The sequence below is a fragment of the Halichondria panicea genome, chromosome 13, assembly GCF_963675165.1.
Source record: "Halichondria panicea chromosome 13, odHalPani1.1, whole genome shotgun sequence".
Classification (NCBI taxonomy): domain Eukaryota; kingdom Metazoa; phylum Porifera; class Demospongiae; order Suberitida; family Halichondriidae; genus Halichondria; species Halichondria panicea.
In genome coordinates, this window is record NC_087389.1 from 6,370,294 (window position 1) to 6,396,623 (window position 26,330).

Sequence of the window (26,330 nt, forward strand, 5' to 3'; positions counted from 1 at the left end):
TGCTGTAGTTGAAAGCCCAATTTCTATTCAAACAGATTCAATTAACACATGTACTTCCATAACAGTTTTCTAAATGCACAATAAAATAAAGTGTCAGTGTTTACAATTTGTTCTCTAGTCACAAAGCGCCGGCATCTTTAAGCAAGCCAACGAGTTTCCCACTTTTCTGCAGTTGTTGAACGTCCGTGCCTCCACCCACACACTTGCCACCGATGAACACGCGTGGCACCGAGCGAGCACCCGTCATACTGTTGAGCATATCTTGAATGGCACTACAGTCATCTGTATGGGAATAGAGCTAGGGGATAAAACTGAACTATACAAAGATGTACTACTGTTATTAGAATGTTTTGCGAGCATCGAACATAACTTTGCGAGTGTTAAACACTTTCTTACAATAAAACCGCAAAAACCAAAACTGGTACGACACACGAATACAATGTAGTTAAACACATGATCCTTGCCAGAACACAATACATGTAGTTAGATCGCAAAGCGTTAAGTTTTCTGCTGATTTGGCTCCTTTGCAAAGGTTTTTCACCAGCAAAATATAGGACTAGACATGTATTCTGTTGCTTTTTTAGCACATGTTCTGTTTAGATCAACTTATCCATTATCGACCATCTATAATTATACAGTGAATTAACGGCCGGCCACTCATGAAGAAAGACCAACTGCTACATGTATAATTATCCAAGGCCAGGTCCCAAATGAACACTCGTGTACAAAACAACCCATCAACAAAGGAAGGTCACCTCTGTGTACATAAAACATCTTGTTCACTATACATGTAAAAGCCTAGTGAAGGTGTCCAAATTATTATGAAGAGGTTCCATAACAGCTGTAACTTGAGTACTGTACCAGCTGTGATTTTCTGAAAGCTTAGAAAGACGTAGAGACCATTCAAATATTAATGGTGTCATCATCAAAGTTATAATTACTACATTTTTTGCGAACTTTCGAATTTTATTTTCGAGTATTAATTTGACCATGGTCCAAGGCCGAAATAAGTTATGGATTATTTGAAACGTCTCTTTCTAAGCTTTCAAAATCTTGACATTGGATCAATGGTATTACCATAGATGATACAGTACTGACGTGGATGTGAAACGGCCTAGTATCCGGAGGGGTCCACGGGAATTGTCTGAAGCTATCATCGTAACGAGCAGATTATGTTAGAAACCCTGTAACTGTCATGTTTATATAGCAACCAGAGCGTAGTAAACAGTGTTCCGTGTCTGAAAACTGGTGAAAATGACCGGCACACATTGATACTTGCAGTGGGCTTGTAGGTAAGACTAGTTTCTCTAAGCTCATGGGAGAATATCATATTTTAGCATAAATTTTCCTGTAAAAATGCTTTGTGTGAGATTTTTGGCTTGGACAGTAAATATTCAGGTTACCATTCAGTAGTAATACTTGAAGTACACTGTAAACTACGAGGAGAATCTATGTTTGACAACTGTTATGAAAGTTTAAGTGCTATAGAAAGGGCTAAAGCATGAGTTAGTTGCACTTTTTGCGTGAGGTTATTTCTAAACCTGTTGAGCCTACTTTTTGCATATTTAGCTGATGAAAACCTTCGTGTATTGATGCAGCAGGAGAATCTATTAACTAAGCATACAGTAAAGTTATTGGAAAAATACAGCCTCAAGAAAAATATGTAAAATCCATGTACATGTACTGTTAAACAAAAATTAATGCTACGTTCTTATTACAACTACAATTATGATTTCTATCAATAAGTTCACACGTACATGTACATGTCATTAACTTTCCAAATTGCAGTGTTGTCTTTCGCTGAGCTAAGATATCAATTGCCAAATGTTAGCTAATTATACTATCAAGTGAAATTTATCCCAGGACCTACTCGAGTGCTACTTCTCTAGGCAACACCATCGGTGAAGACAGCATTAACGTCCAACCTCTTTTCAAGTGCCATGTATCTACACTTGTATAGGAATTTCGAACCGGCAAGTTGGAATGTGTCTCTCTCACAGCCACTTCGTAAACGATCAAGAAACAGTTTATCGTGTACTATAAATTAATACTCTCAAGACTATTATAATAATTATTAGCATGTACACGTACACGTACACGTACAGATCATCAACAATTTCACCCGTTTGCTTATCTCATGCTAGTGTTACGAGTCAGCCACACTTCTTTTGATCTACATGCATGCTACCAACATTGAGTGGCTTGCTTTTTGGATATAATTACATGGGTACAGGGGTAGATCTACTATAAAATAATAATTATAGACTATTTACTAGACTAATTATAGAATAGTTAATATCATCTTGCACTGGACTGTACTTCCTCTACTCATTCTACCTCCTCACAGTCACTACTACTGTCTTCGCTTAATACACTTGCAGCATCAATATCCTTTCTGTTAATACATAGATTCTCTTTTATCTGTCTCTGGCCAGTTCTGCCAACTCACTTACACAGCTGCTTGGTATAACCTCGATAATTTCCTCGGCGTTTATTTGGATCAAATTGCTTAATTTACGGAAACTAGTAAATTACCTCGGATATGCTCGTTACTATGATAGCTTCAAGCAGAATACCGGAATCCGGAAACGTTTCACATCCACGTCAGTACTGTATCATCTATGGTATTACAGAGTTATGGCTGTTGAAGCATGTTCAACTGCAACTCACTTCTATCCTCGATCTCCACGACAGCAAAGTCTTGCAGACCAGCGTCTCTGATGGACTGCTTGGCCATGGTACAGAATGGACAGTAGGTCTTGGAGAACACCACCACCTTGTTGCTGGCTATCTTATCTTCAACAAATTGTTTCGCCATTCCTGAAGTGTGTGTGTGGTGTGGGTGTGTAAAGATATCGACAATAATTAGATCCAGACGTACACTAGACCAGCACACACAGCTAGCTAGCTACATATACACAGAGCCTCCAGCATACATACACACATGCACTAACAGAAGCATAAGAGCAGCTGGTTAGTTAGCTAGCTAGATATATTCACCCTGATGTTCAGAGCTGCTGGTTTGCCCCATGAGTCACACACACGGCACTTACTGCTTGCTGAGGTGTGGAGGAAACCTTTAGGATGATATCTGTTGACAGAGTAAAGCTGAGAGTGCCGCGATGCCTTGCTGAGAGAGACTAACAGTAGCAGACTAGTCCTAAACATATACACGTACACAGGGTTGGAACTGCTGACTGGGTCTGTGTCAGCAACCATGTGACTGTGAATAATGGTAATGAAATGTCATTGGTTGGTGTACACATGTCATGGCTGGAGCAGTGAGCAGCTCTGAACAGGATGCTTTAGCTGGTATTGTGAAGCAGGTCCATGCCAAACTGAGGAGGGACTTCAAATCAGGTAGCTTATTAGTGGAGTAGTGTGTGTGTGTGTGTGTGTGTGTGTGTGTGTGTGTGTGTGTGTGTGTGTGTGTGTGTGTGTGTGTGTGTGTGTGTGTGTGTGTGTGTGTGTGTGTGTGTGTGTGTGTGTGTGTGTGTGTGTGTGTGTGTGTGTGTGTGTGTGTGTGTGTGTGTGTGTGTGTGTGTGTGTGTGTGTGTGTGTGTGTGTGTGTGTGTGTGTGTGTGTGTGTGTGTGTGTGTGTGTGTGTGTGTGTGTGTGTGTGTGTGTGTGTGTGTGTGTGTGTGTGTGTGTGTGTGTGTGTGTGTGTGTGTGTGTGTGTGTGTGTGTGTGTGTGTGTGTGTGTGTGTGTGTGTGTGTGTGTGTGTGTGTGTGTGTGTGTGTGTGTGTTTGGTGGAATCTCTTTATAAATATCTTTTTAAAGAATCCACACAGGTGGTCCCTGCTAGCTGACAGATTGTCCCGCATATTTATTTGGGACCTGCTACAGTTGGCCTTTCTCCAGGGTACCCGTTAACTACGAGGGTTACACTGTACCCTGATATGTGATGATGGCAACAATTCCTTTTCTCCTTTCTTAATTCCATGCATGCACAGGCAGCAGTGATGTGGAGGCTCAATGGAGTACACACCTCACTGACACACACACACTCTCAGCCTACTCACAAGCAATGGCCGCTTTAGCTAAAGGCCCTTGGGCTAATAAAATGGACGAGACTAACCGGATACAATGGTGTGTGGATCGTTGCCATGAATACTTCAAATTAGATGTACTTAAAAACTTACTGCTGAAGGATTTACGACGTCTACACCACGGGATGCCTACGATAGCACCAGTAGAGGATCTCCCAGCCTCTGAGGAGGAGGTTGAGGGGGTGTTGCAGGAGTGTGCCTGTCGGAGGCTGAGGCTACTCGACGTTGGGAGCTGCTATAATCCATTTGCTGCATTTCCACAGTTTGAAGTGACTGCAGTAGACATAGCACCAGCTGATGAGGTATGTATTATAATTGTGTAGTATGTAATTTATGCGTTCTATAGTTCACCAACAAAACGTCAATTTCACAATTAAACAAATATTTTGCCCTTGTATCTAATGAATGTGTTTAGATCAGTGATTGTTTTTGGGTTGAAATGACCCAAAAGGCCAGTCTGCCCCTTATAATTATAGAGATATTGTTCAGAAATGGGCCCATTTCTATAGCTAATTAAAAGTGCATTGTGTAGCTCTTTGAAAGGTCATACACCCCCCCCCCCCCACACACACACACACAGGCTGTCCACCAATGTGATTTTCTCACACTCGTTCCGTCACCAGATGCCCTCATTAAAACAGACCACTATGATGTCATCATCTTCTCTCTCCTCCTCTCATACCTACCCAGCCCCCAGCAACGACTACAGTGCTGCCTCAACGCACACACCGCCCTAAGACTACACGGTACACTGCTGATCATCACTCCCGACAAATCCCATCAAAACAGACATGCTGCTCTAATGAAACAGTGGAAGGAGAATATCGAAGCAATTGGATTTCATCGCTGGAGATATGAAAAGAAGACACATTTGCATTGTATGGGATTTAGTAAATGCCGCCGTACTGTGGGGAGTGTGTGTGAGGATGGTTTGGCTATACCACAGGACGCTACTAGAGACGAGGATATGACCGTTGTTGCTATGGATACAGTGGGTGATCAAGAGACATTTCATGAGCTACCTTTTAGAGACGAAGACTCAGATAATAAATATTGAACCCAAACATAATTATCATAGTCATAATAATTTCAATTTCATAATAATAATGTTTTGTTGCATACTAATTATGTACAATGCAGAATAATTAATAATTACATGAGATAAAGTTGTTGTTTTTCTGTGAGACTAAACAAGGTACATGACAATGATACCTGAGGCTAGTACAATATTGAATAGTTTGTTACCAGTATACGTAGGTAGGCTACCACTGTTGCCATAGAGATGCTCGTCTTCTAGATCTGAGGTTTGTTGGTCAGCGTACTTAACACCATCTCTGACCGTTCCTTGGACACCACCCACTATACTGGCTTGAGTATCTTGCAACCAGTTAGTGGCTTGCTCCAGTGGATTCAAAGCTCCCAACAAAGCTGCCGTCTTAGCCATTGGTCGTAGCATGCTATCCTCCAGAGCAGGATAATGTCCGTTAATCTCTTTAGCTAGTTGCTTAGCACTCGCTGTGCAAATAGAATAATCACCACCTTTCAAAGATTCGAGGACCACGGATATATTGCCAGTGTTGGTGAGTGTAGCGGATAGTTCACAGTTTTTAGAAGCTTTAGGAGATAGTAGTTTGCGTAGAAAGTTCTCAATAATGTACATGTGGTTGATATCCTTCCATGTGGAGATAAGAGCGGCCATAGCTTGAGTGTCAGGGTGGACCACCAGCGCACCTCCTGCATAGGCCGGGGAAGTAATAATGTATTAGCATTTCTGAGATAAAGACATAAACAGATGGAATATTTATAACAATACGTTGCGTACCGTTTGTAATCTCTTTGAGATGCCCACGCTTTTTGTTGAAAACGACCTCAAAAAACAACCACTGAAAAAGCTTTTAGCTATACCATGCATGCAGAAAATGTTGAAACTTGAAACTGGGGCCATCCAAACCCAAATTATGTGCGTTCAAATAACTGTATATTGGTGCCTGGCTTCTTGCAGTTGGCCTTTCTTAGGACGTGGGGCTGATTTGACCGTGCCCATGCATGCACGAGAGTTAGCTAATGTAACTACAACTCACCACAGAGGGGACAGCAGGAGTCTTTAGGACGCACAGGACGATCACACGGTAGTTTGGGGCAGCGACCAGCTGTCATTATATCAGCACAGCCATGGACCTTGGAGTACTTACTGGAGGGGAAATAAATAAAATGTTAGGTTTGGGTTGAGCTTTATCCTCAGCAAAAGCGCAAAAATTTTCAAGCACTGAAAATGGAAATTGAACACAAAATTATTGAGCACTACAAATTTCAATTAGTATGAAAAGCTGCAAAAAGTTCAAAATCCCATATCGACCATCAAAGGTAACTTCCGAACATTTTAGATAGTTGTACAATTCCATCCTCACCTCTCTGCAAAGCAGTCTCCAGGATAGTCTGCTCTCATGCCACTAGCTCGTGCATGGCAGACAGATGTGTAAGTGACTCCATCGCGACCGCACACACTCCCTCTGCACAACCCTGGTCTGCAGACACCAGAGTAGGCAAGCTGTACCTCAGCCTTGTGGAGGTAGCACAGGGACGGATAGGTCTTGCCATTAACACCACACACGTGGGAATGGACATCTGATGTACACGCACCCTCAGATACTGAATGGGAATGGATTTACCGTGTAGCTGGTTATTTTCGTATGGTTAAAATTTTCGTAGATTTCGTATTGAAGAGTATCATACGAAAATTGAAACTACGAAATTATTCTATTGCATTAGATTTTATGTCCTATCCTGCATGAGCTGTACGAAAATTAAATGTGTCGTTCGTACGAAAATTTGTAACACCAAAAATTACCCGCTATAATTATGGTACGTAGAGAGGTGTGGATTTGGAATATGCATGGTGTCCTACAAGAAATGACGTTGAACATACCACACATGTACTGCCTGCAGGATAGTCTCTTGCGTGCAGAGTATAGAGAGAGACAGACGCCATTTGTGAGGGGGACACACTCACCATCCTTACACTCAACACCAGCACACACATCCTACAAACAATACAAGTGGCTAGAGTTGACAAGCTACAGAATGAATCACTGAATTCTTAACTAGGAGTCAATTTACATCGTGTTTTAAATGCCAGGAAACCACATCCACCAAGAGCATACCAGTGCGCGGGAGTTTATCCCAGTTTTAATTTTTCCTTAAAAAACCTCAAAAATTTAAACCTCACGAAAATATCCAGCTATACGGCATAGTGGGAAGACAGGGGGCTTAGCTATAAGCACTCACATCCACACGGCAAGGTCCCACTCTAATATCATCCACTAGGAGTCCCCCACAGTTGACAGCATGGCAGAGGCTGTTGTAGTTCTTGCCATTCCCTCCACACACCTCCTCTCCCACCATCTCCTCACACCGAGCACACCTGAGTGTGAACACAAAACACATTGTAATCTTTACCGAGCAAAAACGTCACAAATATTATTTTACTAGACCTATAATTACTTGTACATTGCTATCACCGTAGCCTAGGCACCTACGCCGCGCCAGACACAAAACCACCAAGCTCAGCTACACAATAATTATAGCTTACCTAGGCTGCAAACTCTTATAGGATGTAAACTGTTTATTACCTGCTCAGGTCCTTTTGTCCTGCAGGAGTTGTACTTGTGTGAGGTTTGTGCTTGTGTGTCTTGTGATGTTTGTGAGTCTTTCGTTTCTCACGATCAGTCTTCTGTCCGTTGCGATGATGGTAGGTCTTCCCATTATCGGCTGGAGTCTCCACTGGCATCACCTCCACATCCTGTTGATTCATGAGAGCACTCACCCAAGTGGCAGTTCGTTTGGTTAGAGTTTTAGGTTGAGCTACACTTCTAGATACTCGATGTCTGAAAATAATGGTTAATAAAAAATTATACAATGATAGTAGTAGTAGTAGCTAACGTGTTAATAATTATAGTGTGATAAAAATGGTACAGACTGCTCTGCTATACACTGAGTTGTTTTGTTCTTTTGTTAGACTAACAGTTTCTGCTCAGATATCCTTCGCTCTAGTTTAGAGTCGAGCTCCTCCAGTAACTGGACTACAGCCACTCTCATCTCTAGCTCGTCCAGTCTACACGGAAAGAAGGACTACATATTCACTGAATTATGAATACTGATCGTTTAAAATTCAATGCAATAAAAAAATGGACTCAGGAAAAAATGTATGATGATACTGTATATCGGGTATACTTCGAGGGTATAAATGTTCGTAGTTCTCGCTGATCAAGATCTACCGTGAACATAATTATTATACTCACGAATTTAATATCGCATGCTGCAGAAAGGCTACTATTCCGCAAAAATTAATTCTGCAAAAACCTTACTCTAACCGTCATTCTGCGAAAGTTTATATATACCCTTGAAATATACCCGCTATATGGTAGGTTCAACAGAGCTACGTCCACTGTACACATGCATCAACAGAGCTACGTCCACTGTACACATGCATCAACGGAGCTACGTCCACTGTACACATGCATCAACGGAGCTACGTCCACTGTACACATGCATCAACAGAGCTACGTCCACTGTACACATGCATCAACGGAGCTACGTCCACTGTACACGTGCATCAACGGAGCTACGTCCACTGTACACATGCATCAACAGAGCTACGTCCACTGTACATGCATCAATGGAGCTACGTCCACTGTACACATGCATCAACAGAGCTACGTCCACTGTACATGCATCAATGGAGCTACGTCCACTGTACATGCATCAACAGAGCTACGTCCACTGTACATGCATCAACAGAGCTACGTCCACTGTACATGCACAGTAGTTAAGTCTCAAGTATGAAATGTGCAATTATTGACTTACTGCTTTCCTCCATTAGCGACGGCCATCAAGTCGTTTATGATTTCATTCTCCTTCTGTTCCAAACTCCAAACGTCTTTTTGCAAATCACGTGCCTCTGATAGGCTCAGCCCCTCCCCCTTCTCAGCCTTGCGCACTCCAGCCAATATTCTCCCTATCAGAGATCTAATGTTCATACGTACTGTATCTGCCTCTCGCTGTTTACGTCGACTGTGAACTTTCATTTTGTCTGAAGAAGGTTTGTACAAAGATGCTACGACATCAAGTGTCAACATACATTTTTTATCAGATGATAGGGATATTGAATCACTGTGCACGTGGTGGTGTGCCTTCTTCTTGTCTTCCTTTTCTATCTCTGTCTTCTTTTTGTCTTCCTTTTCTATCTTTTCCTTGTTTTTCTTGTGTTCCTTAACTTTCGTTTTCTTCTTTTCTTCTTTTTCTATAATTTTCTTCTTGTTTTCTTTTTCTATCTTTTTCTTATTCTCCTTTTCTATCTTCTTTTTGTTGTCCATCATCAAGTTTTTCTTGTTTTCCTTTTCCATCAATTTCTTTTTATTTTCTTTTTCTATCTTTGCTTCCGTTTCTGCCATTTTCTTCTGGTTCTCTTCTTCCATCAGTTTCTTCCTATTTATCCTGTACCATTTGCGACAATGATTTTTCTTCTTCTTTTTCGTCCCATCGTCCGCTCGTTTCTTGCGATCAGTTGAATCATCATAGTCACTCATACTCATTTCATAATCACTGTCATCAGATTCATCCTCGTACTCATCATCCTCATCATCCTCATACTCATCCTCGTCATCATCATCGTCATAGTCACTTTCATCGTCATAGTCACTTTCATCGTCATACTCACTGTCATCACTATTGCTGCTGTCTTCATCACTTCTGCTCATGCTATTATCCATTTCACCTCTTGAACTGAGAGAATATTCTTCAGAATCGCTTTGTTCAAACCTCCCTTCATAATTGTACTCTGTATCAATATTTTCATTCTCCATGTTTTCATTCTCCATGTTTTCATTCTCCATGTTTTCATTCTGCATGTTTTCATTCTCCATGTTCTCATATTGATCATCATTCTCAATTGTGTCTTGAATTAGTTCATTTCGTTTCACCAGATCAGTATCAAGTTTTTTCAAGGCATCTACTTCAATTTTAATTTTCTCACGATCGGCAGAGTTGTGCTTAGAATGCTTCATGCGGTTTAAATCAGACTCAAGCATCTCTTCTGCCGTCTCTACAACAGCAATTTCTTTCTCCACTTTTTTCTCTTCTGCTTTCAAATCATCTTTTGGTATCAATCCAAGCAACTTTTTGATAGGTCTCAACACATCACGTCTGCTTCTAGTAGTAGCATCTACGGGAATAATTATGAATTTGATTAGCGTGCTATTTTTATTATATAAAGTTTTACCATTGATAAGAGATGCTTCCTCAGGCTTGTTCAAAAGGTGACTGCCTTTCATAGTGCCGATATATGGAGCAAGACGATCTGTACAATGACAAATTATGGGGATATTAAACCTCATTATAATTATGCAAGCAAAATGAAAATTAATTAATTCACCTTGTTCCACATTAGCTGCTGAAGCTCCTCCAAACGCCAGAAAGAACAGCACAATAGCTGCAAGAGACAGCATATCTTTCCTTAGAGAATCCATTTCCCTGAGGTTGAGTTGCTATGACTATCATATCAGTGCACTAGCTACAGGTGCTGAGATCCTGGTGATTGCACAAAAGAAGAGGGGCGGGGCTGGCCTTGCAGCTGCTCATTTTAGCCGATATTGCTCTAGTGTAACACATAATTAATTTTATAAAAGCAAACATTCGGCCAGAAGGCAAGAGCCCCACCCATCTTTTATAGGCTGAGTGGGTACGGTGACATCATCATCCATAAAGATGGGCGTGGCTGCCTCTCATTAAATGGCTACAGTTGATGAAACGTCTTCTCTTGGCTTTGATGTGAGATTGCAGCGTGTGGATATGACATCCAGTGAAGGAGACCTAGGCTCTGTACTCTCTGGCAGTAGCGAGGGGTTCGTATCAGCCCAAGCCACGCCTACCGTCAGTATCAGAAAAGGTAAGTCTAAGACATTAATTTTTGTCAGTTTGTGATTTATGCACACTTCATTGACTCTAGCTAGCTTTGAGCTATGGGCTGGGGAAACCATTATATTGGTATGTCTACAAGGCTTGTTCCATGCTACACGTGTACATAAGTACTAGCGGAAATACGGGCCATAATAATTATATACCTTTAAGTCTTACAAGTACAAGTCTTTACAGGTCATGATTAGAGGGTCGCATTTAATTAGAGGTAGCTCTAATCGATTTTAGGCCGCTTAAAAACAGGTATTTGCTAGTGGGCTACAATCGACTAGGGTAGCTCTGAGTCTCATTACCTCCGTTTAGGACGTACTATTAAAAAAAAATTTTCAACGTAGCTGTCGGTACGTCAGAACATTGCCTGAGCTTGCAGGTGTCACATATTTGGAGGGTCGCCTTAATTATGGTAATCTATAAAATTAATGTACTTTGTTTTCTGATGACAGGATATTCTGATGCTGATGATAATCATTCAGTATCGGCTGTTTCTGCTGACTCAGCAAGTTTTCATACACCAGAGCCGTATGAAATGTCCAGTCAAGATGAGGAAGATGTTGACCTTTCGGTAGAGGTCAGTATAGTTAGTTATTGTGTGCCTGATTTATTGCGTCAATTTTTGTTGCTATGTAAAGTGAGCAGTATTGTAGTCAAGTAACAAACACCCACCTCACACACCTCACACACACACACACACACACACACACACACACACACACACACACACACACACACCTCACACACACACACACCCACACACACACCTCTTCCTCGCAGATCCCTGATTTTGAAGCCCTCCCCACTAATACTTATGGCATTGAGACCACAGTGACACCCACGAACGTGTCTATCCCAGAGCTGCCCAAACTGGCCCTGGCCGAGGGGGTGAGAGGGGGTGTGGCAGAGAAGGGACCTCTGGACAAAGAGTACACAGGTCAATGTACGTTGTATGTACACTTCCCTCAAAGTGCAGTCTATCTGTACATGTATCTATACTGTTACAAGCATCTCAAGCTAGCTCGCTTGCTAATTTGTATGTAAAACCTCAGCATGCTGTCTATTTAGCTTGCCCTCTACACATGTATTACTGCTGGCCAGGTTTATGCGCCCCGTGGTATTACCTAGTTGGGCGTGGCTCGACCGTCCCCTGACGGGAGGTCGGGTTGCAAGCTTATCTGGGATTTGTTCTGTTGAACTGTTAACCAAGCACGTGAAAAATGCTGCAATTTGATAGGGCGCCACTATAGTGGTGCAGAACAAATCCCAGATAGGCTTGCAACCTGACCTCCCGTCAGGGGACGGTCGAGCCACGCCCAACTAGGTAATACCATGTGTTTGGACCTGTGTTAGCGGGTCACCCCTATAATATAGTCTGCCCTAGGGCCACCACTATAGACAAGTTTCACTGTATTTCTTTTATCACGACTAAACGCTGCATGTAGTTTATATCATGCTGTGTTGTATATTTACAACCCTTGCCATGCAGATCACAGGGAGAGTCGACAGCTGGTATCCAATGGTGCCACTAACGAGCGAACACCTCTCCTCCACTCAAACACAGACACTGAGAATAACAGTTGTTGTGTATTACTGTGATACTGACCACTCTCTATATACTCGTTGTGTGTCCCTGTGTTTGCACTATAATTATACATGTTTGTATTTTTTGACAAAAGAATTTATAATTATGACAATAAAAATTATGCTGTGGGGAATTCCCTCATTTAACCTACAAGCTACGCCCCTCTTTGAACAGCCCTTGAACAACAAAGAACTAATTTGAGATTGATAATGGCTGAATCTACAACACTGAATGCTGCTAGTTCCCCACAGTGGATGGAGGATGGACTGACTGATTATGATAGGGTATGATATTCACATGATAGATAGATACTCAATGATCAGTGCATTCTCCTAGTGCCTATATGTACTTGTTGACCACCCATAAACACACTTGGCATCATTCATTCATCACAGTATAGTGCCTACACTCTACCCTGTCAGTGTGAGGTGTTTTATCTCATGTTGTTGTTCTCTCCACATGTACCACTCTCTCTGGATGGACAACAGGGATTGATTGAGGTACGTTGTGTGCAATCACATTCTACCAAGCTGACATGCTTGTGCTCTGAGCACTTGTTGTTAGGAGGTAGACAGTGTAAAGAAGAGCACATACGGATAACTGAATGTGATACTATTCCTTAATTGAGACCAGTAGATCTACTCGTATAGTAGTACCTGAAAGTATGCATGGTGTTTCAGTCTGCATGTTTGGCTGTCCACAATTGTTTCCCCTCCCCTGTGTCATGCATCACCAGTGTACTCTATCACTGCACTAATGTTCTCTTCCTTCCATTTCATGCATCTCCACCTCACCTTTGACTGACCCTCTGAAACAACAGTTTGTAAGTTGGTGTGTGTTGTCAGAGTATTTAGTGTCTGTTGCATATTCTGTGATGTTTCTACTTCCCCATTATTACTCTTGTGTGTGTGCAGTGCCATAGTGTTATATAGGGAAATATTTAGTATGATCACATTCAACCTCGTAATCATTCATTTACTATCTTCCCACGTGTTTGCCCTGTGGACTCTCCCTCTCTGGATCAACAGCTGGTAAGTTTGTTTGCACGTGTACACTTATTTTAATGGTTACTATAGGAACTCCTACACTAATTGTAGGAAATCGTAAAATGTCTTTATCTCTCAATTTGCATATTGCCAACTACAAAACTTATTAGGTTGTACTTTTAATACTTTTGTTGGTTCATAGAATATGCATCTAAGTTGGTACATTATCGTGTTTGTCTCTTCCCATGCACACACTCATTCCTATGTTGGACCACACACTGATTTGGACTACTGTAGGAGGTGAGCTTCTTATGGGTACTCAATGTCCACACACTAAAATGGTTCAGCTGCAATGTGTACGGATGTACTGGTTACCTAGCATCATTAGCGTGTGTCCCTTGTCCTCTAGAGCTGACCCTCTCCCTCGTATAGGGTAGACCACGGCTACGAGGACGATATCAGCTTCCCAGTTTGTGGTTACCCCAGGTGTAGGCCAGGGCACATTACACATGCTCCAAACTTGCCCAAAATGTTTGTACTGACTAACTTTCCTAAATCTGCATGTACGTAAATTTCCGAACAGTAACCTTGTACTATTCGTAGTCCCATTATTTTTACGCACAATTTAGAAATACCACACATGTACATGCATCGTGTACATTGTGTACATGTAAATTCCCCAACTAATTAAGTTCTTGGTTTCTCAAGATTGTTCCCAAGAGCTTTAATGTGCCAGGTCTAGATGTATTCCACTTGTTGCTATGTGTAGTCAGTCCCATACACACCAGCGTTCAACTGATCTGATGTCTTGTATGTGTGTTAAGATTAAATCTCTCCCTCACATGTACCATTTGATGTGTCTCAGGGTTACATTGAGGTATGTTGTGATTGTGTGTGTCTCATGGAGTGCGTGTGTTGTATTGTACGACAAACAAATCATACGTATCAAAGTTGTACATCATGTAAGATGCTTGTTGTACCGTTTACCGTCCCTTCCACTGACCCACCCACTGACCCTTCCATTATCTGCCATTGCTAGTACTAAGTACCTGTGTGTGTACTAGCCAGTGTGTACTGAGTTACTACCAGTGTGTTCATATCCCTCTCTCCTCACATGTACCCTCTGTGGACTATTACTCAACAACAGGACGTGAGTTTATTATTGTCAGTGTGCGCTAGCTGAGCATTATATATTTAATGGCAAATTAAACTAGACTGACTTGTGTACATGTACTACTGCATGAAGGCAGATATTGTGTGGCTTTATTTAGGATTGGTACTGCTCTTGATAGTTTCATGCTGTACAGACGTGTACTTGCAATAATTGATGTATACATGTGTGAATGCATTCGTGTATTTGAACATGTTCATTTCTCTACATGTCCATGTCCTACTGCTTGTTAATGTGACTACTGCTAATGATTACTGGAACAACAGTGGGTAAGTTACAGTATACAGACATGTATGAATGCACTCACTGCTCCTACCATCATCCCCCTCTCTCTGTTTCCATGTGTGTCTTACGCTGGTGTCTCATTGGACTAAACAGAAGGTGAGCGGGACACTGCACTGACTTGTGACTGTACTTGTGTCAGTAATGTTTGAGTTGTACGTATGAGAACATGCCGTGTAATATAAATTATTGACATCATAGTGTACAGGTTTGTGATTATATTCTTTTCTCTCCCTACATTTCCATGGTTACTGAATATCTGCAATGATAGGAAGTGAGTCAAACAATGTTAGCAAACATACCGTATACCTCATGTGCATTCAGTTTGTAATAGTCTCATATCCTTACCTGACCCTCGTAGCTACACCTATAGACAACTCATAATGTGTGACCACAAACACACAGTCTAACCCACTCTTGTCTTGTTCACCTTGTTCAGGCGAAGGCTAGGGAGGAGAGTGAACTGAAGAGTCACGAGACGGTGAGTGTTGACAGTTGCACTTACTACTCTCGTGGTAATAGTGGTACACGTAGTCTAGCAGAACGACAATGTGTGTACATGTACTGTCCATTGTATGATGAATGGTTGCTTTTTGTCTACCTTTGTGTATGTTTTATAAGTCAGGGTGTCATACAGGGGGGAAAGGGGGGATATCCCTCCCCTAGCTCCAATTCCCCCCCCTTTTAATTATGACTGAGTGTCCATAGCTGGGTATTGAAATAACAGTTGACCTTTTTTTAGCAACACTTTCTGGTTACTTTTCTCATTTCCCCCCCTCTACTTCAAGATCCTGTATGACACCCTGTAAGTCCACTTTTACTGGTTGATGGTTGCTGACCTTTATATTTAGTTATGTGAATTGTACGCACTTTGTTAACCTTATAACGTGCAGTAGTGATTTGTATCAGCTGCATGTTCTATTTGGTGGAATGTTCATTCAGTCGTATATATATTCTTTACTCCCCCAGAGAAGAGCTGCCCTCCAACAGAGACTGTCTGATGACATCACTGACCAAGACCGGAGACAGCTGCAGGGAGAGCTGAAGGAGGTGGAGGGGAAGATCAAGAAGTGTGTCTCAGAGATACAAATGTATGAGAGGTCGATACATGACACGGAGAATGAGATTGCTAGGATACGAGGGAGGCAGAGAAAGGAAGGTGAGGGGAGCAAGGAACTTTCTAGTACAGTGAGTGTTGATGCTCATAGTTGCAATCACTCGTACCTGTAGCAACTTGCCAAATTAAAGTTTCTGTTTCGTTCGCATATAGTACCATATAACTGGAATATCTGGTGACTGAGGAATTTGACTGTACCTGTGCATAGTTTAGTGATTACTGTGTTTACATTATCAGCCTTAATTACTATGAATATGATTAGTGGTTTGATATTGCAAGCTTGATTGCACATGCACAAAAACAATTGTTTTGCTTATCCAGCTATGAGATGAGCACCCCTCTAGGTATAGTACCGTATAGCGCGAAATTTTCGAGGGGCTTAATTTTGGTGGATTTCGTGGGTTAGAATTCCACACGAAAATTAAGTCCACGAAAAGTGTTCTTTAATTAGAATTACCTGTTATCATGCAAATATTTAAAGGCGTGGCTTCCGGTAAGCAGTCATTCCGCGAACATTGTGCAACGAAATACTTTTAGAGGCCAATCCACAAAATATAAGTGCCTCGAAAATTTCGCGCTATACGGTATATAAGCTATTTTAAAAGTGATTATCTGGAGCTATATATATTCATAAGCAGTGAGCAGCACTAGGTACCGTATAGCGCGAAATGTTCGAGGGGCTTAATTTTCGCGGATTTCGTGGGTTAGAATTCTATACGAAAATTAAGTCCACGAAAATTATTCTTTAATTAGAATTACCTGCTATCGTGCAAATATTTAAAGGCGTGGCTTCCGGTAAGCAGTCATTCCGCGAACATTGTGCAACGAAATGGTTTTTAGAGGCCATTCCACGAAATATAAGTGCCTCGAAAATTTCGCGCTATACGGTATTCAGATTGAGCTTTTGTACGTTTAGTGACCACACCTGTCATGCGCAGGAAAGTGGGTGTGGCTTCCTGTGCTTGGGCGTTCAAATGTTTTCCGCTTGCTCTCAGTACCTTCCTACTGCATTTCCCACCGGCTTATATGCAACAGAATCAACACAAATGCAGAGACTATAATTATATGCAAACAGAACAGAAACGTTAATTTGTCCTCTACCGTGACTATAGTTATTAGTAGACTGTACGTACAAAATCCATTGTACAATGTTTGTAATCCCGCTCTTCATTTTCCAATTATTTCCGAGGAAAGTTAAAATGTTTTTGCTCTCAGTACCTATATATTGCAAGCTTGAGCGCACATGCACAAAAACAATTATTTTGTTTGTGCAACAGAATCAAACTGAAGTGCAAACCCTCGGCGTTAGTTTGAGGTCTATACGTTTACAGCCTCGAGTCAAAGTCACGTGTACATCTAGGCCAACTTGCAGTGCAGTTCATGCTTTTTAGCTTTTGCTCGACAACAAAGCTTTAACCTTTAATATTATAAAACCTTGTTGTGTTGAGGCTATCCATGGTACCAATACAGTGCTATCACATCCGGGTGAGTATAGACTCATATCCACAGACACACAGATTGACTACTATAGCCCATGGAGTGCCTCGGGTTAACAAACGCATCATAAACTTTAATTTGTCCTCTACTGTATACATGTAGTGTGTACGTACAGCTGTTGCGAGCTGTCTCAATGTTTCAATGTTGGTAATTCCGCTCTTATTAAACTGTTGGCTTCACCTCTTTCATTACCTTAATAAGGTTTGTATGCAACCACTCAAATCATGAATTAATTGCACAAGCACATGCGTAGACTTAATCTATGATTAGCCCGCCTAGCCTTGGTCAACACACACAAATTACATTACTACAAGTGTGTTTGATATACCTGACATGTATTTATATGGTGTGTATTAGTTGCTTACTCCCTTCCATGTGGTCCTGGTTTGATCAAGCTAGAGCATTGTTCCTTTGACTATATTCCACACACTGTGGTACATGTGTTATAATTAATTATGGATACTGTTTATCGGACATTGCATCAATATATGCACACATACATGTACAGTCACTGTGATTGAGTGATTGGGTTGGTAACGTTGTACTGTTTACTTAGTGACATCATCATGTTAATTCATTCATAGCACATTCCTGTAATGATCAGCCACATTCCCTGTCATTGGTGGGTCACTCACTTAGCAAGCTTTAAAGGTTTATGTACGTACAGCTGCTGTATCCATTGTTTGTAGCAGATCGATGCCGGTCCTTCCATTAAATGCTTTTCTATTGTATAACTAGAGCTACCTAGTTGCCTTCCACACTCAATGTACTCTATTGTACATGCACCAAGTTACGTATGATTTGATGTAATTTTGTTTACAATACAACATGTATGTGTGATCACAAGTACTGTTATTGTATTGTGTTTTCACACTGTCTTGGTTGCGCAGAATGTCAATACAATTAACCCTGAGGTGTGTGGGGGACTTTAACATCAAAATCTGAAAAACTAATAACTTGTTTTGTTGAGGCTATATCCAAACCAATGGACTACCTAACCTGTAGGGTTGATTATACCAAGCCAATTGACAGACTACTGTATAGCGGATAATTTTTGTGGGGTAAAATATTCGTTATTATTTTTGTGGGTAAGCTGACCTAGGTGTAGTTTACTGGAATGCATGCAATGCAGTGCAGGCAATGAACATTTTGACTCACGAACATCACCCCACAAAAATTACCCACTACGTTTACACGGCATGCGAAAGATAATAATAATTATTTGGTGAACATTTTGAATTGATTCCTATGAGCTAGCTTGTACAGTGCATGGTAGCTATAATTATAGCTGGTGATATCCATCTGGAAGGATTCTCTGGGCATGCTGTTACCTTGTCTGATCATGCTGAGAGAATGTGAGACGTCCGTTTGTTCCAAGTTCTTGGTCAATATGAATATTTTTATAATAAATTACGATATGAACTTAAAATGAACTGTAAAATGAACTGTATCATAATTATAATTATGATATAGATCGAGTTAGCTTGCCTCGAAACATCACTCGTCACAGAGACATCCGGTTACTGGGTGGGGCTAGAATATGACTGCGTTATAGGCGCATTCTCGAATATAACCATATAGAGCTCTGCTATTGACCCCATGCATGAGCGCATGTGCTAATACAGTTTCTACGGTAGTCCATCTTGTCACCTAGCTGTGAAGTATTGCATATAGTTAGTTACATTCACACATCCTGTTTAGAATCGAAGCGGTTGTTTGATGAGGGGATGAAGCACGGACACGTCTTGGTCAACATTGTCAACATGCTCGTGTTTGGACCGGCGGGAACAGGGAAGACCAACCTCAAGCACCTGCTAACTGACAAGCCCCCTCCACTACAGCGAGACAGTACTCCTTGTATGGAAAAGCCAGTACGCATTCGACCCGTGTCCAATGCAAAATTCAGGTCAACTGGAAGAGGCTGGGAAGAGATGTCTCAGCCAAAGCTTCGTAAGCTACTAGCTCAAATCATCGCCAAGCTACCAAAAGAAAGCACCGATCCACCCTTGGCATCAAGGGTTGCCGAGAGCTTGAAGAAGATGACCACAACCATGTCCATATATGGTTCTAATGATGCAATTGATGGTTCCAATGACGGTTCCTATTACGGTTCCAATGACGCGATTTATGGTTCCGATGAGCTATTGTCTCATTCCAGTTCGAGCAGCGATTCTGATGAACTTTCTGGCTCTACAAAGTTGGACAAAGCCATTGATGAAGTGATAGCGAGTGTAGTGAGTGGTGTGGCAGAAGAGCTGAAGCCAGCCACACAGGGAACTGACCAACTGTCGAGCAGTGACCAGCAAGAAGGAGAACTGTTTGATTCCAACTGGGTGTACGTTACCGACTGCGGCGGACAACCCCAATTCCACGACATCAGCCCTCTCTTCATCAAGCACATTTCTGTGGCGTTGATAGTCCTGCGTTTGATTGACGAACTCTCCAGTTTCCCTTCTGACGAGTACTACAAGGATGGGCAGCTTGTTGGTAGTCCTCATGCATCTCACATGACCCTCGGGGAGACACTTCAGAGTCTCATTCGATCCATTGAGTCCCATACCTCACAAGACAAGAAGCCGAAAATGATATTTGTGGGCACATTCTTGGATCAGCTCAAGAGTTTGGATACTCTTATCAAGAGGAATCAAGAGATTCTCGACATGCTGCCACCCGATATCAAGAAGCTATTGGTGTACAACGATCTTGCGTTGAACAATCTGATCTTTGGTCTCAACACAATCAGCCGAGATGATAATTCACTGGCCACTGCCAATAGGATTAGAATAGCTATTGAGCGTTCTATTCCGCTACAAGTCAAAATGCCCATCTGGTGGTCCTTCTTGGATTCACTTCTCCAGAGTTTATCTGCCACTCTCGAGCGAGGTGTACTGAGCAAGCAAGAATGTCTCCGATTAGCCACTCGATTTCATTACGTGCTCCAAGATCTTGAAGCTGCTCTGATCTTCTTTGACAACGTGTGTATAGCGCACTACTATCCCTCCATTCTCCCCAACACAGTGTTTGTGGATGCCCAGATTCCACTAGACAAGATCACCGAGCTCTCACAGCACGCCATCTTCCTGAGGGATCCTGAAGTCAAATCACGCTCTACTCTAAGTACAAGAGGGATCGAGGCTGAATGGAAGAGATTTCGAGACGAAGGCATAATCAATTTAAAGTTCCTACGATTCTTTGAGAAGCATTACGTTAAAGGCATCTTTTCTCCAGAAGATATGCTGTTGATCATGAAAGAGCTTCTCGTGATTGCTTCCATTCCACTAGTGGAGGCCACTACCCACCAAGCCGAGTTCTTTATGCCATCTCTACTCAAATCCATCCCACCTGCTGAGCTAGATAAAATCCGTTCCTCCTTCACAATAGCGCCCCTCGCTATCTACTTTCGTAGTGGATGTATTCGCTCTGGAGTCTTTTGCTGTCTAGTTGTGGACGTGATCAAAAGGGTGGGCTGGAAAGTTTTGCTCCCTTCAGGCGAAACAAGCATTTTTGCTAAAAATTGTATCCAGTACGAAATCTCCGATCTCCCGTGTACCGTGACTCTGATCGACTCCTTCTCATATATGGAAGTGTATATCGACGTCCCTGTTTCTCTTCGCAATGAAGTATGCCCTATGATTCGAAACGAAATTTTGCACAGCATTAAATTGTCCTGTGCAGTGTTGCATTACAACAATGACACACCCAAGACAGCCATCTTTTGCCCATGCAAGAAGAGCACTGGCAAATTGCACCTTGCTGATGTGATCGAACGGAGTGGCTGTAAGTTTTGGAAGTGCTCCCTTCAGACACGTGTGTGGGGAGATCTCAGTGACGAACATAGAATCTGGCTGGACAATAGCGAAGGTTCTGGTGAGTACAGTCGTTTTTTAAAATTGAAAGTTACCTTTTTGTTTTCCCCCTCAATTAGGTGCATCATCCTCTGTTACGGGAGACATGTGTACAAAGATGACATTGAGTGATCAGCAGCAACAATCTGGTAAGTATATGACATACATTGCTTTACTATCACTTATTAGATTACGATACTGAATAGTTTTTGCCTTCATGTAAATTGCAACTATAATTAAAGTTTACCGAAAGTTCTGGTAAGTGCAGTGTTCAGCAATATTTTGTTTTCCTTTGTTATAGGTGAAGCCTCCTCAGATCTGAACACTGAAGGAAAGAGTCATCAGTTGCAATACTCCGGTAGTTATGTAGCACTATACGTAAATATTTGCAGCTTTTATTATAGGAAAATTATATGTACTACATAGTAACAAATTATTTGCGTATCATATTTTTGTAATTGACCTTTGTATTATCCCCCTCAGGTCCATCGTCCCCTGTAATGGAACCTGTGTGTAGAATGAGTGATCAATATACCAGTAAGGAATGTCTGTTGGGGTTCCATGTATAGTGGATAAGTTATTTTACTTGGTCATTATGCGCAAGCGAGGTATATACGTACGGTAGTGTGTTTGTGTGTGTGTGTACGTGTGTGTGTGTACGTGTGTGTGTGTAGACTGCTACAGCTGCTCAAGGATCGATCCAGTGCAAGTAACAGTTTCTATAGGTTTCTAGTCATGCTCTCTTGGATTTAAATTCATGGATTTGCAAAATACTGCTTTGTTCTCGAGTTATGCCTACTTGGAATACGATTGCAGCCTTTTCAGAAGAGCATGTAGCCAATCTTGTCCATGGAGTGTTGCTACTCTACTTAGTAGTTAGCTCTGCACTAGAACGCTAGCTATTGGTAGCTGCAAGAGTGAGCAGAGAGCTGCAAGGCTCTGCTGATGCTGCCATTAATCTTATACTTGAACAATCGTGGTCGATGATTACCCATGCACTCTTTGAGTTTCCCTGTGATTTGGACTCTGCTCTGGATTCTGCCTGCATGCAGCAAATTCATTAATGCTATTAGCAGCTTTATGTTTTGTAGCGTTGGCACCTCCACCGAGGTATCAGCACCCGCGGTGCTTTCATTACTGTAACAATTATTATAATTATGTTTCCCTTCAATTAGGAAAACCATCGTCTGCTACGGGAGATACTCTTATGAAGACTGAGAGAAAGAGTGATCAGCAGCAATACTCCGGTATGTAGCCCCTTTATCTGTGAACTTTCTACAGAAATTTGAAAGCTATAAGCTATTCATTTTTCAGAAGTTATTACTCTAACCAAAAGTATACCTAAAAACCAGTAAATCATGAATTATATACATTGTGGACATTTGTAGACCCATAAAGGATACCTAAACCATTTAACTTATGAAGTCTGAGACCTTAGCTGTTTAAGGTTAGTCTTTTAACCGATTACCCACTATAACAATTTGCTTATTAATCCCCCAAACCCACCACCTCATGTTTCCATAGAAACATTTTTGTAGCTTGGTCATTCACCTACACAATGGTATCAGCACCATTTCTTAGAAATGTTTCAATCAAAAGATAATTATCAACATTAATTTAAGTACAGCCACTCACACAGTTGTGGTAATCTACTCTCTATAAGCTGCATGGATGCTGCACTGTAATTGTAGCGCCAACTCAGACTTAACAGTGTCCTAAAAAATCTCCATTGGTTGCTGTTATGTCGCTTATAATATATAGTATTATATATGTCGCGAATAATTACTTTTTGACCTAATATTTTTACATGTTTTTCTTTGTTATGTTCAGGTGAATTGTCCTCTGTTACAGTAATGGAAGATGTGTGTAAGAAGACTGGAGTGAGAGACCAACAACTCAATCAAGAAATCCCTGAGAGTGACATCATTCTTATCGCGGAGAAATTTCCTCACCTGCTGAACGTGCACAAGGTAGGCAGTACCCTAAATCTTGTATCTACTTATCCTCCTGACATTTTGGCAAGGGGAGCAAATGGTGCACGTGCATGATATTAGGGTGTTGATGATATGTATATATCTAGAGGGTTCGTGACCCCAGGAATTCATTACTATATCTGCCCTATTAAGAATATTGTTCACCAGAACCCCTCAATTGTATTCCCATTGAGTTTCTTCTAGAAGGTATTTCCGAGGGGGCAACCCTCACCAAATGAAACCCTGTTAATTGTTGTTTTTGTACAGGTTTTGACAATGACCGATCTACAACATGTTTATGAGAAACTTAAAAGTGCCAGCCCTCACTGGTTCAATCTGGGATTGGCTTTAGGTCTCAGTCATTTTGTTCTCACCAACATTGATAGCAAGCATCGTGGAAATAATGTATCGTGCTTGCGTGAAATGTTGGCCAAGCTCCTGAGTACACAACATGTAACATGGAGTCTCCTGTCAGACGCTCTCAAAAGGCCCACTGTGGATCTCATCAATTTGGCTGATAGCATCACAGGTAACTATATTTTCAGTGTTTGTGTATTTTTTTCACTTCACCACGTATCAGTAGTAACTAGGTACTGGACAGTGAGACACATGCATTGGGCTTTTCTTCTATCAATAAACACTTTAAAATTCAGTATTGGCCATGCAAAGTCAATTTGGTGTTTCTCAGGCTATTATTCCTAAAATAGCAAGCGGATTGAGACATTTGATAAATATTTAATGATAATGATATTCATAGATTTTTAATTGAAACACACCCCTAACTTCCTCAATAAGAGGAAGTGCATAATTTCTACTAATTAATTTTAGTCATAATTATAATTATTCATGACCAAAAAACCATGTAAATTTATCATTTTCTTTTCTTTTAGTGCCTTTAATTTGAGGTCACGTGATATTTCTTTTTTGTAAAGCTGCCAATTTCCAAGCGCGAAGGCCTGAGAAACTACAAATGACTTTGTATGGCCATACATACACTTATTAATATTTTTTACTCATAAGTACATCATCATAATCAGCTTAAGCATAAGCTGTGTCTGCTTTTCCTCAGGTAATTCTGCAATGGAAGATGTGTGCTTGAAGACGGAAGTACATGATCATGATCAGCACATTACTTCTGGTAAGCTTTGTTTTGTAATCACTTTTGTATTTTATTTTTCCCTCCTCAGACAAATTGTCTCCTGCAATGGAACATGTGCGTATTAAGAAGACGGTGATGAGTGATCAACAGCTATATACCAGTAAGGAAGTGTCGTTGGTAGCAGATTATCGGTATATACACGCCAGTAGTTGTTGTAAAATACTGTATCTCAATATTAGACACAGCTGCTGATGTCACTGAAGGAGAGACCTCACAAGATGTCCTCACTTCATATTCACACACCATTCCCTCAGGTATGTGTGGATTACATAAATATACTGTGCTGAGCTTTTAATTTGTTCAGTGAATTTGTAGTGTTCTGCTATATGGGTTTGCTTTTAGAGAGAGTATGTCAGGCCTTCATACGTGACAGGGGCAGGCAAAATTAACATTTCAGAAAAATGGAGGGCGAGGTGATTACCCGTGCCCCCCCCCCCCAGAAAATGTTTGTGTTAGACTGTCGTATATCGCTATTATTGTCAGGGTGTCATACAGGGGGGAAAGGGGGGATATCCCTCCCCTAGCTCCCCCTTTCAATTATGACTGAGTGTCCATAGCTGGGTATTGAAATAACAGTTGACCTTTTTCTAGCAACACTTTCTGGTCATTTCCCTTCAAAATCCTGTATGACACCCTGATTGTGGAAAAATGCAGAAATTTCAATTGCATAATTATAGTACTAGATAAAGCCATAGCCTGAGCGACACAAGCCTTTTTCAACTTGAATCTCCCTCTGCATGTACTTACAAATTACAGGTAGTGACTTAGAAGAAGAAATTGTGAACGTATGGAACACACAGAGTAGAAGAATAGCAGCTTAATTAAAGGAGCTTCGTAAATAAATTAATCGTAAAGAACTCTATTGTTGTTATGAATATTAAGGCAGAGCTCTTTGTTTGGTTGGTGTGTCACAGGCCGTAACACTGTGTGTTATGCCCTATTATTTTCAATACAAAAATTCACAATGGGCGAGCGTGCTCCCCCTCCATGAAGCCCTGTTAATAATGTCCGTTCACTCTCGAAGGTTCCACTCCATTAACCACACCCCTTTCCTTCTCCCAGGAGCTGGTGGACTGAGGACTGTGACCATTGAGGAATTGAAGGAGCGTACAAAAGTGACAGACTCTCAACTTGACACTGAAATTGAAAAGACAGACATGATCGTTCTGGCAGCTCATTTTGACACTGTGGACACCTACGCTGTACAACTGGGACTGAGTCCTGCAGAGCAAAGTGATATCACAAATTCTCAGCTTGCTAATGGCACACAAGTAGCAATGGACAAGGCCTTGAGACTGTGGAAACAGCATAATCCAGGGGCCGCTACTTACAGAGCTCTGATGGAGATGCTGTTGAGAATGGGAAAGGAAGAACTGGCCTTAGAAGTTTGTCAGACAGCAGCTACGTAAGTGAGACCGTGGTTGTATCATGCTATAGTCATGTGATCATGCAATCATTCTAATGCAGGAAAGTGGTGTTGAATAGGAGAAGATCTAGCCTAGCCGTCAAACTACGGTCGTACTTTTGTCTATCTTTTGTCTTTTAGTACCTATTATTTGTGCCTATCTTTTTCTTAAGATTTATTAAAAAATTTTGGCTATTAAATAATTATCTAAAGAAACATGCTCCACCACTTCTAAGCGTGTGTAGAGCAATACATGAACACAAGAGTAGATTGGTAGGTAGAAGATCACAGGAAATC

General features: G+C 41.3%; 5 protein-coding genes and 1 long non-coding RNA gene across 14 annotated transcripts in view; 4 read left to right on the plus strand and 2 right to left on the minus strand.

Annotated features, from left to right (window-relative positions):
• Nucleotides 1-32: 32 nt before the first annotated feature.
• On the minus strand, nucleotides 33-3,225 carry LOC135347128 (uncharacterized). Of its 2 annotated transcripts, none has more exons than XM_064545017.1 (3): nucleotides 3,054-3,225; nucleotides 2,671-2,820; nucleotides 33-282 (listed from the first exon to the last, which is right to left on the minus strand). In XM_064545017.1, exons 1-3 carry the CDS (start codon nucleotides 3,217-3,219, stop codon nucleotides 119-121), a joined length of 480 nt encoding a protein of 159 aa, XP_064401087.1. In that variant the 5' UTR covers nucleotides 3,220-3,225; the 3' UTR covers nucleotides 33-118. The 2 variants fall into 2 exon arrangements, with proteins under 2 accessions (XP_064401087.1, XP_064401088.1); XM_064545018.1 differs by having other exon boundaries at nucleotides 3,001-3,142.
• LOC135347131 (uncharacterized) lies at nucleotides 1,070-2,133 on the plus strand. The gene is made up of 2 exons (XR_010398279.1): nucleotides 1,070-1,292; nucleotides 1,864-2,133. It is a non-coding gene; the product is annotated as an uncharacterized LOC135347131 (long non-coding RNA).
• LOC135347125 (S-adenosylmethionine sensor upstream of mTORC1-like) lies at nucleotides 3,200-5,167 on the plus strand. The gene is made up of 3 exons (XM_064545012.1): nucleotides 3,200-3,360; nucleotides 3,955-4,352; nucleotides 4,631-5,167. Exons 1-3 carry the CDS (start codon nucleotides 3,270-3,272, stop codon nucleotides 5,105-5,107), a joined length of 966 nt encoding a protein of 321 aa, XP_064401082.1. The 5' UTR covers nucleotides 3,200-3,269; the 3' UTR covers nucleotides 5,108-5,167.
• Nucleotides 5,109-10,624, minus strand: LOC135347120 (calponin homology domain-containing protein DDB_G0272472-like). Of its 2 annotated transcripts, XM_064545004.1 has the most exons (11): nucleotides 10,481-10,624; nucleotides 10,328-10,405; nucleotides 9,188-10,270; nucleotides 8,914-9,139; nucleotides 8,072-8,161; nucleotides 7,680-7,934; nucleotides 7,336-7,471; nucleotides 6,977-7,091; nucleotides 6,459-6,699; nucleotides 6,132-6,241; nucleotides 5,109-5,784 (listed from the first exon to the last, which is right to left on the minus strand). In XM_064545004.1, the coding sequence occupies exons 1-11, from the start codon at nucleotides 10,572-10,574 to the stop codon at nucleotides 5,237-5,239; spliced, it is 2,976 nt and encodes a 991-aa protein (XP_064401074.1). In that variant the 5' UTR covers nucleotides 10,575-10,624; the 3' UTR covers nucleotides 5,109-5,236. The 2 variants fall into 2 exon arrangements, with proteins under 2 accessions (XP_064401074.1, XP_064401073.1); XM_064545003.1 differs by having other exon boundaries at nucleotides 8,914-10,270.
• A 180-nt stretch (nucleotides 10,625-10,804) lies between these two features.
• LOC135347127 (uncharacterized) lies at nucleotides 10,805-12,704 on the plus strand. Of its 2 annotated transcripts, none has more exons than XM_064545014.1 (4): nucleotides 10,805-10,993; nucleotides 11,466-11,590; nucleotides 11,794-11,956; nucleotides 12,503-12,704. In XM_064545014.1, the coding sequence occupies exons 1-4, from the start codon at nucleotides 10,837-10,839 to the stop codon at nucleotides 12,610-12,612; spliced, it is 555 nt and encodes a 184-aa protein (XP_064401084.1). In that variant the 5' UTR covers nucleotides 10,805-10,836; the 3' UTR covers nucleotides 12,613-12,704. The 2 variants fall into 2 exon arrangements, with proteins under 2 accessions (XP_064401084.1, XP_064401085.1); XM_064545015.1 differs by having other exon boundaries at nucleotides 11,794-11,950.
• Nucleotides 12,705-13,083: 379 nt separating this feature from the next.
• Nucleotides 13,084-26,330, plus strand: part of LOC135347118 (uncharacterized) — a 29,680-nt gene continuing 16,433 nt past the window's right edge. The window contains exons 1-16 of one of the 6 annotated variants that reach the window (XM_064545002.1): nucleotides 13,365-14,461; nucleotides 14,732-15,311; nucleotides 15,477-15,518; nucleotides 16,007-16,196; nucleotides 19,353-21,518; nucleotides 21,577-21,645; nucleotides 21,798-21,854; nucleotides 21,980-22,033; nucleotides 22,672-22,743; nucleotides 23,327-23,466; nucleotides 23,737-23,998; nucleotides 24,539-24,607; nucleotides 24,657-24,728; nucleotides 24,808-24,882; nucleotides 25,691-26,033; nucleotides 26,096-26,236. In XM_064545002.1, coding sequence (XP_064401072.1) covers nucleotides 16,127-16,196; nucleotides 19,353-21,518; nucleotides 21,577-21,645; nucleotides 21,798-21,854; nucleotides 21,980-22,033; nucleotides 22,672-22,743; nucleotides 23,327-23,466; nucleotides 23,737-23,998; nucleotides 24,539-24,607; nucleotides 24,657-24,728; nucleotides 24,808-24,882; nucleotides 25,691-26,033; nucleotides 26,096-26,174 — 3,528 coding nt within the window. In that variant the 5' untranslated portion in view covers nucleotides 13,365-14,461; nucleotides 14,732-15,311; nucleotides 15,477-15,518; nucleotides 16,007-16,126 and the 3' untranslated portion in view covers nucleotides 26,175-26,236. Of the gene's footprint in view, nucleotides 13,099-13,353; nucleotides 14,462-14,490; nucleotides 15,312-15,476; nucleotides 15,519-16,006; nucleotides 16,197-19,352; nucleotides 21,519-21,576; nucleotides 21,646-21,797; nucleotides 21,855-21,979; nucleotides 22,034-22,671; nucleotides 22,744-23,326; nucleotides 23,467-23,736; nucleotides 23,999-24,538; nucleotides 24,608-24,656; nucleotides 24,729-24,807; nucleotides 24,883-25,690; nucleotides 26,034-26,095; nucleotides 26,237-26,330 lie in introns of those variants that run through there. The other 5 variants (XM_064544996.1, XM_064544995.1, XM_064544999.1 and 2 more) reach the window with 5 other exon arrangements.